Source organism: Corvus moneduloides, chromosome 7 (assembly GCF_009650955.1).
Source record: "Corvus moneduloides isolate bCorMon1 chromosome 7, bCorMon1.pri, whole genome shotgun sequence".
NCBI lineage: Eukaryota > Metazoa > Chordata > Aves > Passeriformes > Corvidae > Corvus > Corvus moneduloides.
The window spans coordinates 33645544-33663604 of record NC_045482.1 but is presented as its reverse complement, the minus strand read 5'-3'; the positions used below and the strand labels follow the sequence as shown (position 1 = coordinate 33663604).

Genomic DNA, 18061 nt, shown 5'->3' with positions numbered 1-18061 from the left:
AGGAATCATTAAATCTTACATAAAAATTACAATTTCAAAGCCAATAAAAGCCAGTCGTGGAGACCTGCCCAGTCTCCGTGCAGCTGAGGAAATTCTCTGAAACAGCAATCAGTACAAAAGCCCTTTCAGAGAACAAGAGGAACTGCTCTTAGTTTCTAAAATATGAAAATGTATACCGTATGGGTGTAATTCAGATTTATTTCTATATATAACTGTAATTATTGTAACAGGACTATGGAAAATAGCAACAATTAAAAGAGTAGTAGTGACAATCAATAATACCACTAATCATAGTTAACAATGACCAAATCGATGATCTCTCAGACACAGAGAAAGCACAACATGCGACCCTCTGCACGCACAGACTGAGCAGGGAGGATCCGCAGGGGCTTTTTTTTTTACTTTTTTTTTTACTTCCAAAACCTGGGCTGGAAGCTCTGGCCATACCTGGGGCAGGGCTGCAGCGGTGCCTTCCCTCCTGTGCTGCATGCTTCCCTCTCTTCCAGCTCCGGGCACGGCTTCCCGGCGCCCACGGCCACGCTCCGCACGCTGCGGCGCCGGCTCCGGAATCCCGGGGTGAGGCTGCCCCAGCCGCAGCTGCGCGAGCAGGGGCTCCATGGGGACCACTCGGATGGGGCGCAGTCCTTGGGGATGACACAGGACTTGGAGGTCATGGGGACTGGGTCTTGCAGGCAGAGGCTGCGGTAAGAACACAGTACAACAGCTGAGAAGGTCTTGCTTAATAAACTTCTTTTCCAAGCCAAACTCCCCAGGAAGAAATCCATGGTCATTCAACCAGAAGATCTACATCAACACCAGTGCAATGGAGATAAGAGAAGTTCTAATGCAGGGTACATAACACATTTCCAACGAGCTCTGGGTGTAAACTTGCATGCTGAACAGTTTGTAAATAATGTATTGCATTTATCTTGGGTTAAAACGGTGCACAAGGCACTATATTTGCTCCTGTATAGTTAGAATTTCACTGTTTATCCTGTATGGAAAATAAAATCCAAGCCCAGGAGAAATACTGCTACTGGTAACTATTCCAACATCCCACACACAGGACTAGATGTCATCCATCCATCCATCCATCCATCCATCCGCACATCCTGCTAAGCAACTCTGCTCTTTTAAAAGATAATTAGTCCCACAGTAAGAAGGTCTCGGTTCCATGAGGCTGTTACCAAATGTGCTGTCAAACAAGGTCAGAGGGTTTTCCAACCTGACAAATCACCAGAGACCCAGGAATGTTGCAACTGAGGCTGGATTTTGGGACTCAGTTACTCCTGCTGACATCAGGACATGATCTCATTCATTCTGTAACACATCGAGACATCGCCCTAGGCCAAATACAATGGCAAACCAAATTCTAAGGGCTACCAACTGATGAGATTTGGTATCAAGATACAAAGTCCCAGAATAAATTTTTGAAGAGTTCCCAAGCTGCAACATCTTTTCACAACTTAGCAAATATGGCAAATGCAGCAAATACTTCCGGGAAAAGACAAACCTTCAGACTAAGGCGCACATCCTTCTTTGCTCCTCCACTTCCGTCTCAGCCAGCTAATGGCTCTCCTGCTCAGAAAGCTGTTCTGGTGGAAGGTGTCCTGCCCATGGTAGAAGGGCTGGAACTGTCTGATATTTTAGGTCCATTCCAACCCAAACCATTCTGTGATTCTAGAAGGTCACCTCTCCTCCTCCAAAATGGGAGAAAAACCTTTCTTTTCTCAAAAACCTTGGACAGGTGAGATAACAGAGTAGTAAAGGATATACTGAAAGAAGACTGAGGGATGAGCAGAGGTACCCCTGATGCATCATGAAGGACAGGATGGGGCAAGAAGAAAAAAAATATCCAGAAAAATGCAATCACCAGGAGAAAAGAAAATGAGACTTTTTGACTTCTGCATAGTGTTATATGGACAATGTAAACTGGCCTCTGAAATTAAGACCACACCTGATGAACTCAGTGTGAACTCTAATTTTTCTTCTCCAGCCTCCAGCTGCTTGTGGTCAAGCTTTTGCCAACTGTAAGGAGCAAACACAGGGACACTTAAAAGGTGTGAAACCCAGAGCTGCTGCCAGGGAAGCAGCCACTACCTCTCCTGCTATTACTTACATCACAGTCTGACCAACCTACCTCCCTCTACAGAAAACAGACTGGGGCAATCATGTCAGGATTGCTGGGCAGCCTCATGGGGGGAGCAGAGAAGATAAAGGGCATTCACCTGCTTCTCTACTCTAGAAATTGATCCCCTTTTCATAAGGGTCAACAAGAATATTCCCACTGACACACATCAAGTTTGACTAGACCCTCAGCCACCAGCAAAATACAGCACTTAGTGGCTTCTATTTGTACTTCAAAGTAAAAGAAAAAAAAGCTGTAACAATTTTTTGTCTGTTTCTTCAACCAGAATAAAACTTAGTAATCTCACAGGTGCTGTAAAGATGAATTTACTGAGGTGTATTTAAACAACTTCAAAAAGTACAAACAGTCTGTGATGTAGCCCCCTCAAAATGAAACTATTCTTGCTCAGAATTGAAAAATGTGTCTCATTTCTCTATTACAAGTCAAATACACCTGATTGCAAAGCTGTCTCTGGTACAAAACGTCAGTGCTATTGAAGCAAGGTCTGAAAAGTAATAATCTTACATATGTATTTACTAACCCAGGGATTTTGAGTCTTTTTGGGGAACATTAGGTTAGGTGCAGACACATGAACAGTCACTTTATTTCCCTTTCAATACTTTTTCAACAGGGGAGCCACTCATGCCACAACATTAACAACAAAGACTAGTTCCTGATTTTGAGTAGATAAAACAGTAGCACATAAAAGACACTGTCCTAACTGATGGTACCAGAAAACTCGAGTTTATCTAAGAACACAGAATGGGGGGGTAACTGATCTTACATTTTAAAAAGTGATCCAAACTCCCCATTCAGATACAGCGCAAAAAGCAAAATCCACTTTTGGGGTTGCACCACTGCAGAAGAGATTTTAGTCCTGCCTGATCTTTACTGAAACACCAAACAAAATGTAGCCTTTAAAAATCTGGAGTCTTCATTCAAATGAACTTTGCCAATCCCAGTTCTTAGCCAAACAATACCTCCAATAACTCCCCTAATGGCTTCTTGACAACACTCTGTCTGGGAAAGCCATCCCTGCCCAGAAACCACCCTTGCATTGGCAAAAGCCTTTGCCAAAGGCTGAATAGCTGTTTCTTTCCCCGAAAATCCCCCCACTGCTCCTGCTATAAAAGGCAAGATGCTAACTTTGTTGACCTCAAGGTGAATGAGACATGGAGCTGGCAATTTCCATCCTGCTCAAGTAGGCTTTTGAGGGAGAATTACAAGCAACTGCTGAACAGAAAGAAAATTAATTAACTTGTACCTACTCACTCAGAGGCTCCAAGTCAAATTAATAGTGACACCGAGCAACACAAAGACAAATGTAAAAACACTCTTTTGCATGAAATTCAGACACAGCCTTTCATGTCGGAGATGTATTTAGGACGATCTAATACAGATAAAACCCAGACCTTCGAGACACTCACGGATCTGAGGCTGCAAACCAGACACAGATTTGTGCTGCTGTGGCTGTATCCAAACCAGCAGGGACAGGAAGGAGGTCTTGGGGACAGGAGGTACTATATCAGCCCTGTTTTTAAACTGATTTTCAACATATTAATGTCTCAGGTTAGATCTTCTACTTGGGGGTCGATCTGGTAACTGTGATATAGTAGAGTACTTACACAACTGATGCTTTTTTCTATGTTACATGCTTGGATTGACACTGTAAAACCACAGGAATTGTTTCCCAGCCCACGCCGCAGTGCCTGCGGCGTAGGATGGATCCATTAGTGAGCAGCCAGCAGCAGCACGGAGCCCAGCTCGCTCAAGTGGCACAGTGCCCTCTGAGCCTCTTGTGTGCTGAAGGGCAATAAACCACTTATTAGAGAAACACAAAACACTAAACCAAAGGAAACCTACTCATGCTTCTTTCACACTCCCAGAGTCCTGGAGCAGAATAGCAGAGGAGGAGGGAAAGCAGCCCTGGTACCACCCTGACTGTGCAGCTCCACATCCCCATGGCTGCGTCACTCCATGGAACAGCACTGCCTGTCTCCTCCATCTCCAGGCACACACACACCCATGAGACACAGGATTTGTGCAGCCCCGAGCTGAACCACAGCACCTTCCTGCTCTGGACACAAAGTAACTCACCAAAACCAGCACATTTTCCAACAGCTGGGTGCCTGTGCTACATGCCCTGCAGTCACAGAGCCATCACATCCACCACACGGGAATGAGTGGGAACAGGTCCATCAGCTGGAAAAAGGAGCAACACCACCCAGGAGCTAAGCATCAGTAAATCAGATTGGGCACAGCACAGGAATCACCCCTGGATTCCTTTCCCAACCGTACCATGGCATTCAGAACCACAGGTGAATGCATTTCCTTACATTACAGGATGACACAGCTGGTTATTGCTAAACCTTTCACTCTGAAAGGATCATCTGCAAAGCAATTGGACACACTGAGAAGCTGTCACCGTGGCCATGCTGCTGGTACAGAGCCAGCATCAGGAGGACAGGGTACCACTTCCAGGCTCTCCCCCAGCAGCTCAGGAAGGCTCCTGGGAAGTGTCATGCCTGACCAGGGAACTCATATTCAAACCTTCACGCTGCAGAGCAAGATAATCCTGAAGTGAGCTAACTCAACAACCCATTTCCATTTTTTTCTCTTTTTTAGCAGTGTCTCCTATTTTGTAATGAAGGACCTAACCCTAGAAGCTGCTGGAACACACACTACCTGCTCTTTGCACTCAACCAATAATATTAAGGTCTCATAGCGGACAGAGTCTTGCCATGTTTCCAACAGCATCAAAGCACTTATTTATTTCCCTTAGATATAGGCAATCAATGTTAACAGGCACACTTTTGAGAATTCCTAATGTATTTTTAGGGTCCTCAAGAGCTGCCAGGGCTATTTTGGATACCATATATTCAATCTGTGCAGCAGAGGTTTGTTTGGCAGAAGAAACATCAGCCCCTTCTGCACCAGGGTGGGGAAGATGGGGAATATTTGCCTGCCGTACAACTGACCTGAGGGAAAGGGAACTGGGAACCCAAACAAGCATCAGAAAAGATGTTTACATTTTGGTGTTTCCAGAACCTAATGCACCAGATCCTCTGTTTTAATTAAAAATAAATGCTGGCTTACATTTGCACTACCTTGGCAAGCTCTGAGATCTTGGGGCTACAGAGGCAGCTGCCTCCCAGCACAATCTGGGAACAGGAGGAAAAACACAATTATTATTGGATACCACTTCTAAAATCATCGAACCGCAGAATCATTAAGGTTGGAAAAGATCTCTAAGATCCTTGAGTCCAACTATCAACCCAGCACTGCCAGGTCTGCCACTAAACCGCGTCCCCAAGTGCCACATCCACACACCTTTTGAACCGTCCCCTGAGCAGCCTATTCCAATGCCTGACCACCAAAATGTTACTCATGGAAATGAAAGAAGCCATCACTGCTCCTTTGTTTCTTGTGCTTTTTAAATAAAAGGAAAAGAAATGAGAGGCAAAACTTTTGAAAAGAACATTAGAAAAGAAAATATCTTTCTTCTCCAACAGCTCAGGGACTTGTTTTCAAGCCTGAGCACTGAGGCTTGATTCCGACATCTGCCAGAAGGAATGTGAACATAGAATTCCTCTCCCAGATCAGAATCACAACCATCAAATAGCATTTTACAGCACAGCATTTTCACCTCCAGACTGCAGAATTTTGTATTCATCCAGAGAACAGAAGAATGTCAACACTGGAACTGCAAACACTTTTTTCCTAAAAATGTACAACAGCAAAGTGGTTAAGCACAATCCACTAGGAAATGGATAATGGAAATTTAAATTACAGAGGCAAACAAAAGAGTTGAATGCTGCTCCACCTCTGCCTTGACAGATGGGTTGTCCCATGACTGAGTTTGACCTGAATTTTCACTTCAAAAGGCAAAGTAAACAGAAACCCAAATCCAACTCTATTATATCACTGTTGTCATCTTACACACTGAATGAAGAGTTTAAGAAATATGTACATAAAAGAGTCCTAATGCAAATAATAATAATAAAAAAATGCTTTGTAACTGTTTGCTCCTGACTTTAACTTCTCAGTATGCTTAGCTGAGCACACACACCAGGTTAGAAAATGGGGTTAAATTTATTTAGGATTTCAATGTCTAACTATGCACATTTATTTTACTAAACTGCAATTTAGTGTCTAACCTAAACAACTTTTTTTCTTCCCAAAAAAAAAAAAAAAAACCCAAACAAACAAAAACAAAAGGAAGGAACTCAAGTGCCTTTGTCTCACTATTCTGTAGATTTTTAGAACTGTGACAAGACAGGAAACCAAAAGGAGCAGAAGTTCTGTCACATTCATTTCTTGCATCATTTTCTGAGATTTATATTTTTTTAATGCATGGAAGTGCGTATGTTTCAATCTGTTATTGGATGTAAGACTTAAGGCAAAACTGAAACATTTTTCTGAACTAAAATGAAACCTGAATTCTATCTGAAATTGTACAAAAAAAATTCCAACTTTTCAAATAAAGAAAGTCTTTAAAAGGTTCAAATCAAATCTGTAACACCATTCTATTTTGATGTTATTCCTTTTATTTTCATGAATGTAACGTTTCTACACCAAAATCGTTTCTGAGCAAAAGTGGACCTGTCTCGAAGCCTATTGATGTTCTGCTGTTCAATTGTTGTCATTTCAGGTGTTTTCAAAAAGGTCTGTCCCTCCCTTTCCTCTTCGTCCCTTTTCCTTCCCTTTTGAGAAATGTGGAACCTCCAGACTAAAAAGATACTTTATCAAAAACATCCCCAGCTCTGTTTCCCTGACACAGCACACCCAGTCTTCCACAAGCTTATGCTCCTCTCCAAGTAATTCCTATCTACAACCCTGCAATCAGACACCAGTAATTTAAACAACCTTGGTAATAAATTAGGCATCTTTGCCATTTCATTATAAATTAGGAGGCAGGATGAGGACATGGCCCCTCTCGTCCTGGTGGCCCTTGGTGGTGGTTAGCTGACCACTCCTGTGGCCTGCAAGAACTGGGCAGCAGTGGAAGACAGGTGATGGCCAAGCCCTGGCAGACCAGCAGCTCCAAGCATGCTGTTAAAGCACATCTTGGGATATTCCTGTCTCTTGCCTCAGTTTTCCAGAAGTTTAATTTACAGTGGTGCTTGCATAATAGCAGTGTTAGAAATGGGAAATGCTGGCCAGGAAAATGCAGGAGCACAAATAAGGCACTTCTTTGCTGGTTTACAGCAGACACTTGGCTGCCTGCCAGTCCCCACTACAGGGTTATGCAAATGCATTTACTCTTCTTTATCAGTAGCCAAAATATCATCAGTGTTGTAAAGCAACATCTGTAAGATCGGCCCGCTCTTCAGAAGAATGGCAGCAAATCTGCTGCACAACAAAACGAGGAGGACACTACCAGGGGATGCTTAAAGGGAGTCATTGTCAGGAGTATTTGATATCTGTGACACTCCAGCCCTGGAACTAAACATGGATCAGATTTTGGGCTGGATTTTTAGCTTTGAATTTTAGGTCCAAAAGGAGACAGGAAAAGTGTGTGAGTGTCTGGATGCTGTAACATGACATGACCTTTTCTCCTCTACTCAATCAATGGGCTTTGCTCTTGCATTTGGAGTAAGAGTAAAGGACGGGTCAGGCCCAGCTCTGCAGTAAAACTGAGACACAAGCTCAGCAGAAAAAGACTGCCAGGAAGTGGCTAACAGAGCTGTACACTCCCAAAAAGGGGGATAGATCAGCAAAAAACCCAGCAAGGAACAAGGTAGAAGGCCGCTTGATCAGGGATAGTCACTAAAACTAAAGCTCCCAGCACCCTCTGCACTGTCATCCAGAAATTCAAGGTATAACACAGAACAGAAAACATTCATAGAAAGTTTCCTTTTCCATTCTTAGAGCAAATAGAGCAGTGATTGTGAGAGGGCAAAGCAAGTGAAATTTTAACAAAATCAAGATCCCCCTCCCAGAGCCTCTGATAAGGAATGAGATACAAGAAGCAGGAGAAAGCTTACAAGTGTTGACAGACATAAACCTGCTGCTGGTCACACTGTGGAATAAATCACAAGTGACTCCATTAAAGCCAAGCAGCTACATGAGCATAAAATCTGTATATTTAGAATCAGCATATATTTAGAGACGAGTAATAAAGTCAAGATGTCAGAAACTGCTGGAACAGTTCACAAAGCCTGACTTTTTTCCAGCTGATAAAAAAATGCTCCTATCTTGGCTATGGGTGTAATAGGAGCGGGCAAGAAAAAGGTTAGAATTCATATTTTCACCTCAGTATGTGTGCAAAAACACTGCAGAAATTAACAGGGGTAGAGAATTGGATGTAAAATAACCCCTTCTCTCTGCTATTTGAGTTTGTGCAGGCGCCAAGAGCTATGGATTACGGAGAAACAGATTGATTTCCGAAAAATTCAAGATCGGGATTTTTCAAGAACTTCTAATATCCTTGAAAAACAGAACACAGTAAGATCTCCAGAAATTCTGACTTTCTCAGAAGTCAATCAATTCATCATTCATCTTTAGCTACTGGCACCTGCCCAAATCCAACCTGAAGTCAAACAGCAGAGCTCAGCTTAAATTTAAATGTGAGAAATAGAAAGAATAAATCTTTCCAGTATTTGCTGCACATTACTGTAACCTTCACATTTGAATTACAGCAAAGCAACCTATATAGACCAAGAGAAATCATTAGATAAAACATTAGATAAGGACAGAAATCAACAACCTCTATCAAAGACGGGCATGCCAGTCACCTACCCTGTACCAGCACCCAAGTTACACCCAGACAGGAAGGCTCCTCAATAAGGATGACAATCCCAGGTTTACTCACTGATTTCTTTCCAAAATATACCTTCTAGCATATTCACAAGGCCAAACTTTTCAGACTTATTTTATCCTGTATTGATTTGTAAGAATGAAGGAGTTTAAGCTGATGCAATCTTTGCCTCTTCTACCAAACATATGAAGTACATGACTGAGAATGAAACCTCCCTCTCCCACAGCCAGGGCCCAGCAACAGCACAAAGTGATATATAATTCCATTTCTTCAAAACAACAACAACAAAAAAACCAAACCAGAAGAGAATTATTAAAAATATAAAATGTATTAAACAGTGTCAAATCGTAGAAGAATGCAAAATCTTCAACATATGCTAGAAAGGAATTAAATCAAGAAAAAGTTCATAAAGAAAACACATTAAAAACTCCATCTAAAACTCAAGAATGGGACTCATTCACTGTGGTGCTGCCAGGCAGAGCCAGCGCTCCATCACACAAATCCAGTGGGGATGAAACAGAGCAGGAACCACCCTTACCTCAGCGCTGCATGTTTTCCATCGCTCCTTACACACCTGACCTGCCTGGTTTGGTAGCCAATCTCCACCTCCCCGGCATGGTGGTGGGGATGAGAGCCAGGAAGTCCGGATGTGCTTCGCTCTCCAGAGTCCGAACCCAAATCCAGCATAGTCCTCTCCGCCAACTGCACGTCTTTAGGATGGGGCAGCCGGCATTCGCCCCACGGGCCCACGTGGAGGCTGTAGGTGTGCTCCTCCTCCCCGAGGGGACAGGCAGGAGCTCCACAGGCTCTGGATTCCGTCAGATTGGGGCACGGGGCACCCCCGTAGAGCGGAGGGGCGATGACCGCCCGTGTCCGGTGCTGCAGGCTCTTGGCGCAGCCCGTGCCGCACGGGGACCAGCCGGAGAACTGGGACACGACGCAGTCCCGCGGGCAGGGCACCAGGCAGGCCTGCTCAGCGGGCGGCTGAGGGGTGAAATACTCACAGATCTCGCTGGACACCACGGTCCTGTTCAGCTTCTGCAGGCAGCGGACGCTGCGGCGCTGCAGCCCGTGCTGGGCGGTGACACAAACCTCGGCTCCCGCCTCAGCACCCGCAGCGGGGACGAGCCCACACCTGTCCCATCCCGACACCTCCCACTCGAACAGCTCCAGGTGCCAGTCGCAGACCTTAAAGCACCTCCTCTGGCTCTCGGGTTTGTCCTGCTGGTCGCAGTTGGCGTGGAACGTGGTCCAGCCCTCGGCGTGGGTGCACCAGACGGCCCGGCTGCGAACGCCCCCCGAGCCGCAGTCCCCGATGCAGCGGCCCCAGTGACCTGCAAGAGAAGGGGTGGTGAGAAACGCCATGGAATGCTCCCCCCACGGATCTGCCCTGACACCCGACAGAACACTGTCCAGTCACAAAACCGTAAAGTCATAGAACGGTTTGGGTTGGAAGGGATCTTAAAGATCATCTCAAGATTCCAACCCCCTGCCACGGGCAGGGACACCTTCCACTATCCCAGGTTGCACCAAGCCCTGTCCAACCTGGCCTTGGACACTTCCAGGGATGGGGCAGCCACAGCTTCTCTGGGCAACCTGTGCCAGGGCCTCAGACCCCTCTGCGTAAAGAATTTCTTCCTAACATCTCACCTAAATCTCGCCACTTTTAATTTAAATACGTTCCCCTTTCTCCTATCACTATCTGCCCATGTTAAAAAATATGAATCATATATAAAATATAAGCCATATCCTGTTGTGTATTAAAAAGCAAATAACTACCAGCTGGTCCCTAAAATTGGTTAAATTCTTCCTAAAGGCTGCGAGTGGCTTCTCCCAGTGCACTCACATCACAGAATCACTTGGAGAAATTTGGGGAAAAGAGAAAATGCCTCACAGTGCTTCAAATTAAAGGCAAGCCTTTAATTTCTGCAGCACTAAAATTCATCCCAAATGAATATTTAATTTCATTTGTACAAATTAATATAAAAATGATCATAAAAGAACAATCATCTAATAGGAAAAGAAAGTCAAGTTAGATAAGAGGAAAACAGTCTTAATAGAGCAATTAGTCAACGGAATAAACTGCACTGGGAAGCAGCAGAATCATCATCCAAAGGGATAAAACAGTGAGGATAAATACACGAAAATAATCACCCTCAAGACACACTGTCGTTTCCACTTGCAGCACGTGGCACTATGAGAGGTGGCAAAGCCATCATTCAGAAGGAGAAATTAAACCAAAATAAAACCCAGCAATGTCATTTTCAGTTCTGGAGCACATGAACATACTGAAAGCAATCAGACAAGGCTAAATAGGAAGATTTGTCTGTGAAAATATTATTCAATAAAAATCCACCAAATCAAAAAAATAATGAGGGCTATAAAGTACAAAATTGCTGGCAAACTGAAGAGCAAAGGTAGAGAAAAGCACTCAGGCCGAATCTTAACTATTAAAGGGATTTTGATGATCATCTCAAGGGGGTGTTATCTCATTCCTAAGTTTAAAAACTTTCCAGTACCTCATAAAAGAGCCATTTTGTTCAGTACAAACATTGCATACATAATTCTTGCTTGAAAATACACTGCAACTGCCCTATCTTTTCTATTTTTTCAAGGCAGAAAATGAACTTGCAACAAATAAGTCGATTTATATTAACCAATGCTACGGCAGTCAATTTTTTTTTAAATTGGTTTTAAAACTACCAGAATCAGTTACATGCTCATACTACAAAAACAAACACACATAAGAACCAAAACCAGTTCCATAAGAGCTGCAAGTATAATTCCCAGGTATTTCGTTCAGGCGATGGCGGTTTCGTTGGCAATCCCATTGCTCTTTCTCCGTGAATAGAGGAGTTGATCCTCCAGAGACAGGGGCTTGACATTGTGTAATGAAAACTGAAAATAAATAAATAAAAAAAATCCTGATCTCTTTTTATTCTTAGGAAAGGAGGGAAAGCAGATAGGAATTGGATATAGCTGAGCTGCTTTTCCAATAGATCCCATGTTCCTCCTGCAGGCGTTCCTCCTGCCCCATCCTCTAGGCCAGGGCTGCAGCTCTGCCCTCGGTCAGGCACCTTCTGCCGTGGTGGACAGGCTAGGGCAGGAGGGGATTGCAGAGTCCTCAGGGTTTAGACAGCTCCAGCTTTTGCTGAATCCCTCAGGATATGTGCAAAAATCTTTGTCCTTTTTATGCCTCTGTTTCACACCAAAAGGCATCAGCCCAAGGTAAGGACTCAATCATGACAGGTACCTTGAATGGGAAAAGGCAGCATCAAGCTCTAGTGTGCTCTACAAGCTGTCGTACACTAATGACAGGCTTCCAGCAGAATCCAGTGTGCTTAAAGATGGAATAATAAAAAAAATATAATCTTTAAATACGCTTTTGAAGTTCAGTTACAGGGAAGAAGTCCATTGACAACTTCAACTTTCATCCTTGATACTTCATCTTGATCTAACAGAATATTCTTTTCTAATGCCACCAAGATTTGAAACCAGATATCAGATTATGTAAATACTGCCATCTAAAAATAATAGTCAAAATTCAGACCCCAAGACCTGGGCGGCTTTTTATTAACAGAGAAGAGCAACAGTGATTAAACATCACAACATAATTGTATCATGAACTTACTTATTTCTGTACAGCACCTCAGCAAAGACAGTTTAGTTTTTTCAGATGTGGAAGTTTCAATACAGGAAAAGTTTCATTTTCACCAGGTTTATTTAAAGCAAAAATTCAAGAAAAATATTATTTCCCTTCAGCATTGAACAGAACAGTATTTTACTCATCAATAGGACCTTGAAACACATTACACCAATGAAGAATTTACCACTTCTAAAGATAGTGAATTGAATATAAAATAGCATTAAACCCCCCCATGGAGAAATGCCAAGCCATTGTGGCACAGGAAATCGTTCAATCATCAAAGCCACCACTGCTCTTTCCCTACGGCACAGAACTTGTCTCTTTAGTACTTTTTGTACACTCCTGGGTGCTGCTCATACACTGTTCTACTCATGAACAGCAGAATTAGCACTCCTCACATTAACAGGACAGAGAGATGCTCAGCTGAAGCCAGAAGCAAGAACTGGTCATTATTTAATGTCAGATGTGAATTTAGAATGAAAAATTATGGAAAAAAAAGTAAGCAAGAACTTGTAAGTAATTACACTGTCGTTAGACACATTACAATTTGCAATTATTCCCTGGCAAACATGCTAAAAACAGAGCCTGCTCTTGGCCTAGCAAAAAAAGAAGCATGAAAAATAAGGTTAAAAATCAGATGCAAAACTCATTACTAGAGATTTTTTCACTTCCTGACAATCTCCACAGGATGTGGCAGTAAACTTATCCACAATGTTTCACTGCTTAGTTAAATATCCTGTTCAGTAGCTTAAATGAGGAGAAAGCTGTATATACTTCCTAGTCAATAGTCCGCTTTGTAATTAGAATCTAATTATTTTTAGAAGGCTCATGTTAAATTTATACTTTTTTCAAAATATATCTGAGTCAATTAAAAGAAACATCTCACCACAATGTGAATTATAATATTAACTATGTTCTAAGCCCACTGGAATTCAGGCATCAGAAGCCTGATCTTCAGAAACAGGCTTTACAACTCCTCATCTAGAATGGAAGGCCACTGGTAATTAAAGAAGACTAAATAAAACAAAATGAATTTCACAGTGATCTGTCTATAGAAAGTACAAAACTATGAAGAAAAAGGATTGGTTGTCTGTCTCCTATCTATTGTAACCTAATCAGATAATGGGTGGATGTTTGACCCCATCACAGCACGACACAGATGGGAGAAACAGACTGTGGATGTACATGGAGACAGGGAGGCTCCAAGCTGGGTGTAAGGAAAAACCTCACTGCTGTGAGGATAACCCCGGGAACAGGCTGCTCCAAAGGACAACAGAACCTCACCCTTGGAGGTTTTCAAGATCTGACTGAAAGTTCAACTAGATGACCTCCCGTGGTCCTTTTCAACCTGGGTTTCTCCGTGTAGGAGCATCTAACTGATAGCAAGGCTTTCTCCAGCAGGATGCAAAAGAAATGTTTTTCACTAATAAATACCACTGAGATCTGGCCAAGTACCAATTAACACACAACAGCACAAGTAAATTCATTAGTCAACCAAGCCAAAGAGAAGTTCAACCAAATCACTATTTCCAAAAACAAGAAGTGAAACAAAACTAGCTGGGCTTGCAAAAAAATGGTAACAGACTGTGGGGTGTCTTTGTTTACGAACAACTGTGAACAAAGACATCCTACTGTTTCTTCCAGGGCATCTGTAACACTACAAGCAATGACATGAAAGGGATTAATAAATCCAGACAATCAAAAAAAAAGAAAATCAAAGCAAAATTACACATTGTTGTTTGCCAGCTTTCATCAGCCAGAAAGAGCTGTCCTATCACCCCACACAGCTTCTCTAACCCCTTTCAAAACATCCAATAACACAGCAATTGGAGTTTATTTGATGCACTGTGCACTGCTTTTTTTTCCCTGCCTTCAAGACCTACCTACAACTGCACCATAATTGTGTCTGAAAGGATGCAGTGACATCTGCTCTCTAACAGACAGGTCACACACACGTAAGGCAAGCAGGCTATACAGACAATAAGTACACTTTACAGACAAAATAAAACACCACAGAACACCAAACTTAGAAGAGGAATCCCAATAAGAGCTGCTTAGTAATTATGTTATTGCTTAATAAGAATTGCTAGAATAATTATGCTCTGTTTATTGTGATATTTTAGCTTAACTGAAACCATTTCACCATTGGTGAATTCATTCAATAGTAAGCATCTCCCACAATGACACTGTCCCTGTTGTTATGCACTGATTTTCAAACTTAGCAGAAGATGAGCAATCAGTAAAATAGAATATTGTGTTAGTGATATGTATCAGATAATAGATATGCTTCAGTGAAGGAGCACTGGAAAAATTAATGGACAACCACTGGAATAGTCCTATTTTCTACACATTTTTACCTTCTCTTTCAGTTAAAGTATCAAATTTAGGAGCAATTGTTCTAGGCCTGAACAACTTGCTTTTGAACAGAATCTCCTTACCCATCATAACAGAGACATACAATTCATTAATGCCAGTCTGAGGAGTAACTCCAACACGTGATGTAACTCCCCAAAATCCCGGCAGTGACCACTTTAATTGAATACTTCTGCTTGAAACATCCCATAACTCCTCTGGATGTCATCCTTCCACCAGAGCATGGTTAAGGGAAATGCAAAGCTCCAACTCAGCCCCCGTGAATTCTGAGAACAGGTAACAACTGACTCAGAGAACACATGAGCCTTATTCCTAATGGCACTACAGCTAATTAATCTACACTATCAGTAAGAGACAAAAAATAAATTCCACTGAATGTGTTTCCTCAGAATAACTGGTTGTTTTATGAGAAGTTTTTATGAGATTTATGTAATTTTAATATAATTTTATGAGAATTACGCATGTTTTATGAGATTTGGACATATATTTATTTCTCATAAGCCAAAGCTGTTGAAGATCATACAAACTACAACACAGTTTCTTGTAATATTTTTTTCTTGGCATGATACAAAGGCATTATGGTTCTTGGAGCATTATGCCAAGAAAAGTAATTATAAAGATTTAGATAAGGATGCTACAATCAGATCTTTTCTTGCAGACTAAACAGGCTAAAATCTTTGGAGTCTAGGACACCAGATCTGGGATGTTTCGGTATTTTATAATACAAAGTAATGTTAGTATAGCTGTAGTTTGCAGAACTGCCCACTCCCTTGCTTTCTGAAAGAGCCCTCCTGTCTCCTTGCCCTGCACCTACTGCATCATCTCAGCCAAAATACAGATTATTTCCCTTGCCTATCCTTAATTGTCTCAATTATTTTGCTGTTTATTATTAACAGCAATTCATTAAATCCCTTTGTACTATAATCCGTATGAAAGATTCTATACAAAAGACTATTGTTCTATTTGCAGTGTGTCATACAGGGCATAAAAAATTCCTCTGATTCCTGGGATTCATTTTAAATATCTGCAACACTTTTTTAAACTTTCATGACCTACACAAATGAGCAATTCAGCAGCTTAGTTATTCATTTTATTTTAGATCTGAATAAATGTGAAATTTAGTGACTTACAGCCATGCAGCAGTTTGTTCCAATTTTACATTTCGGGTTTTTCCCTTATTATCTACATGCTGTAACACTCAAGACACACTCCAGCAAGAAAGACATTCTGCAGCAGAATGTAATGAACACTGCTGTTTATGAAAATGCAGTGATTTACTAACCCCTTGGCAGTGGAAGACAGGACTTCCCAATATTAAGAACTAATGTAAACGGCATTAGCTGAGCTACTCAATCATGTGCCCACACCCTGGAGACAGCCCAGGGAAAAATATTCTTTCCTTTCAACTCTCAATTAAAAAATAGAAAAATAAAAAATAGCCCCACACATTCCAAAACATTTCTGTAATATTCATCCAACACATTTTGAGGGTCTGTGGGAAAAGGTTTCTTGCACTGACGGCAGTGGATATTAGGAGATGAAACCATAATGTATATAAGCTTACGTATTCAAAAACAAAAAGAATAAATAGATGTTATCAACAGATTACAACCGTTAAGTTGTTTACTGCATATGAGATTAAAACCATCTCAGTACTGGACTATAAATAGCTATAATCAAACTCTGGCCTTTTTGGAATTTCAAACATCTATGGAAACCAATTCTGTTTAAAACATAATAGCCTTTGTAAGGTGTTCGTAAATGTAACCTTAAGAGCAGAAGTGTTTCTTCAGTCACTTCACCTCTACTCTGGGGTTTGTAATCCCCAATAGGAAGTGTTATTTCCCAGTGGAAAAAAAAACCCAGAATCAACACAGGACAGGTTACACAGCATCTACTGTAACATAAACCACCAGTTTACCAGTGGGGACCACGGGGAACTCATGGGCATTGCTGGACACCTCTCTCAGCAGCACCTTCTTCTGAGCCCCCAGTGATACTTAAATCTTTTCTCCAGTCCACAGGAAATCTCAAATCCTTTCAAGCACAATGAAACAAGAAGTTGAGGAGGTCCACTCTGATATTTGCAGGGAAGCAGAAGGAAGAGAGAGAGATTTGTGAATGGGGTTATTTCTTACCTGCCTGCAGGAACTGGTTGATTCAGAAGTCTCTCCAGTTGGATACAGCTCCTTGCACCACCACTTTCACACCAGCAAGCTTCACACTGGATTTTTTCTGCTTTTCCCATCCCTTGCCTTCCCCTCGCTGCCCTTCACACAGGCAGTCACTCTGAGATATTTTTCAAGCATGCAGAGCCCAGGTTTCACCCCATGCCCATGTTCTGCTAACAGCCCAGCTGGGGTACACTCAGCTCCGGAGAGTCCACCTCATCTGCATCTCCACATGGAACCTCAGCAACCACCACCAAGATCATAAAATCATGGAATGGTTTGGGTTGGAAGGGACCATATAGATCATCTCATTCCAATTTCCTGCCATGGGCAGGGACACCTTCCACGTAACAGTAAGTCCTGTCCAACCTGGCCTTGGACACTTCCAGGGAAATGGGGCAGCCACAGCTTCTCTGGGCACCCTGTGCCAGGGCCTCACCACCCTCACAGGGAAGAACCCATGCAGACAGTGAAAACTGGCACGAATGGACTCCTGTGGGAGCCACAGCAGGAAATTGCTGTCACAGGTTCACTGCTCTGAGACAAGGCCTCGGTGGGACAGCTGTGGGGAGGTGCTGGCAGCAGTTCAACCTCTGCTTATTCGAGCTCCAAGACACACAGAGAATTCTTATTTTAGTCCTGTAACAATTCACTATCTGCAAACACCAAAGATAGAGCCCAACCCTTCTTCCAAATTGTGACAACTGCAGTTTCTAATTTTCTTACTCTTCCATGAAGCTTAAATTACATTTGTTCATTGAAGTAAGAGCAAAATTAAAAAATTGTTTCCAAGAAAAAGTTGTGAAATAATACAGCTATCTGCACACCTGCAAAACCTTTCTGAAGTATCCAAATTTACTTCAAAAGCACATTATCACAGAAATACATGCATCCCCCTCCAGACATCACTTTAAGGGAGAACTAAAATTTTTCTGCTCAGCTTCATCCTGTTTCCAACTTACCTATTTTATAACCCACCACAG

General features: G+C 42.3%; 1 protein-coding gene across 7 annotated transcripts in view; it reads right to left on the bottom strand.

Annotated features, from left to right (window-relative positions):
• THSD7B (thrombospondin type 1 domain containing 7B) overlaps positions 1 to 18061 on the bottom strand; it is a 299484-nt gene that overhangs the window by 183158 nt on the left and 98265 nt on the right. For all 7 annotated transcript variants that reach the window (XM_032114787.1, XM_032114784.1, XM_032114789.1 and 4 more), the window contains exons 4-5: positions 9427 to 10222; positions 448 to 699 (exon numbers count right to left, since the gene is read on the bottom strand). In XM_032114787.1, the coding sequence (XP_031970678.1) occupies positions 448 to 699; positions 9427 to 10222 (1048 nt within the window). The remainder of the gene's footprint in view (positions 1 to 447; positions 700 to 9426; positions 10223 to 18061) is intronic.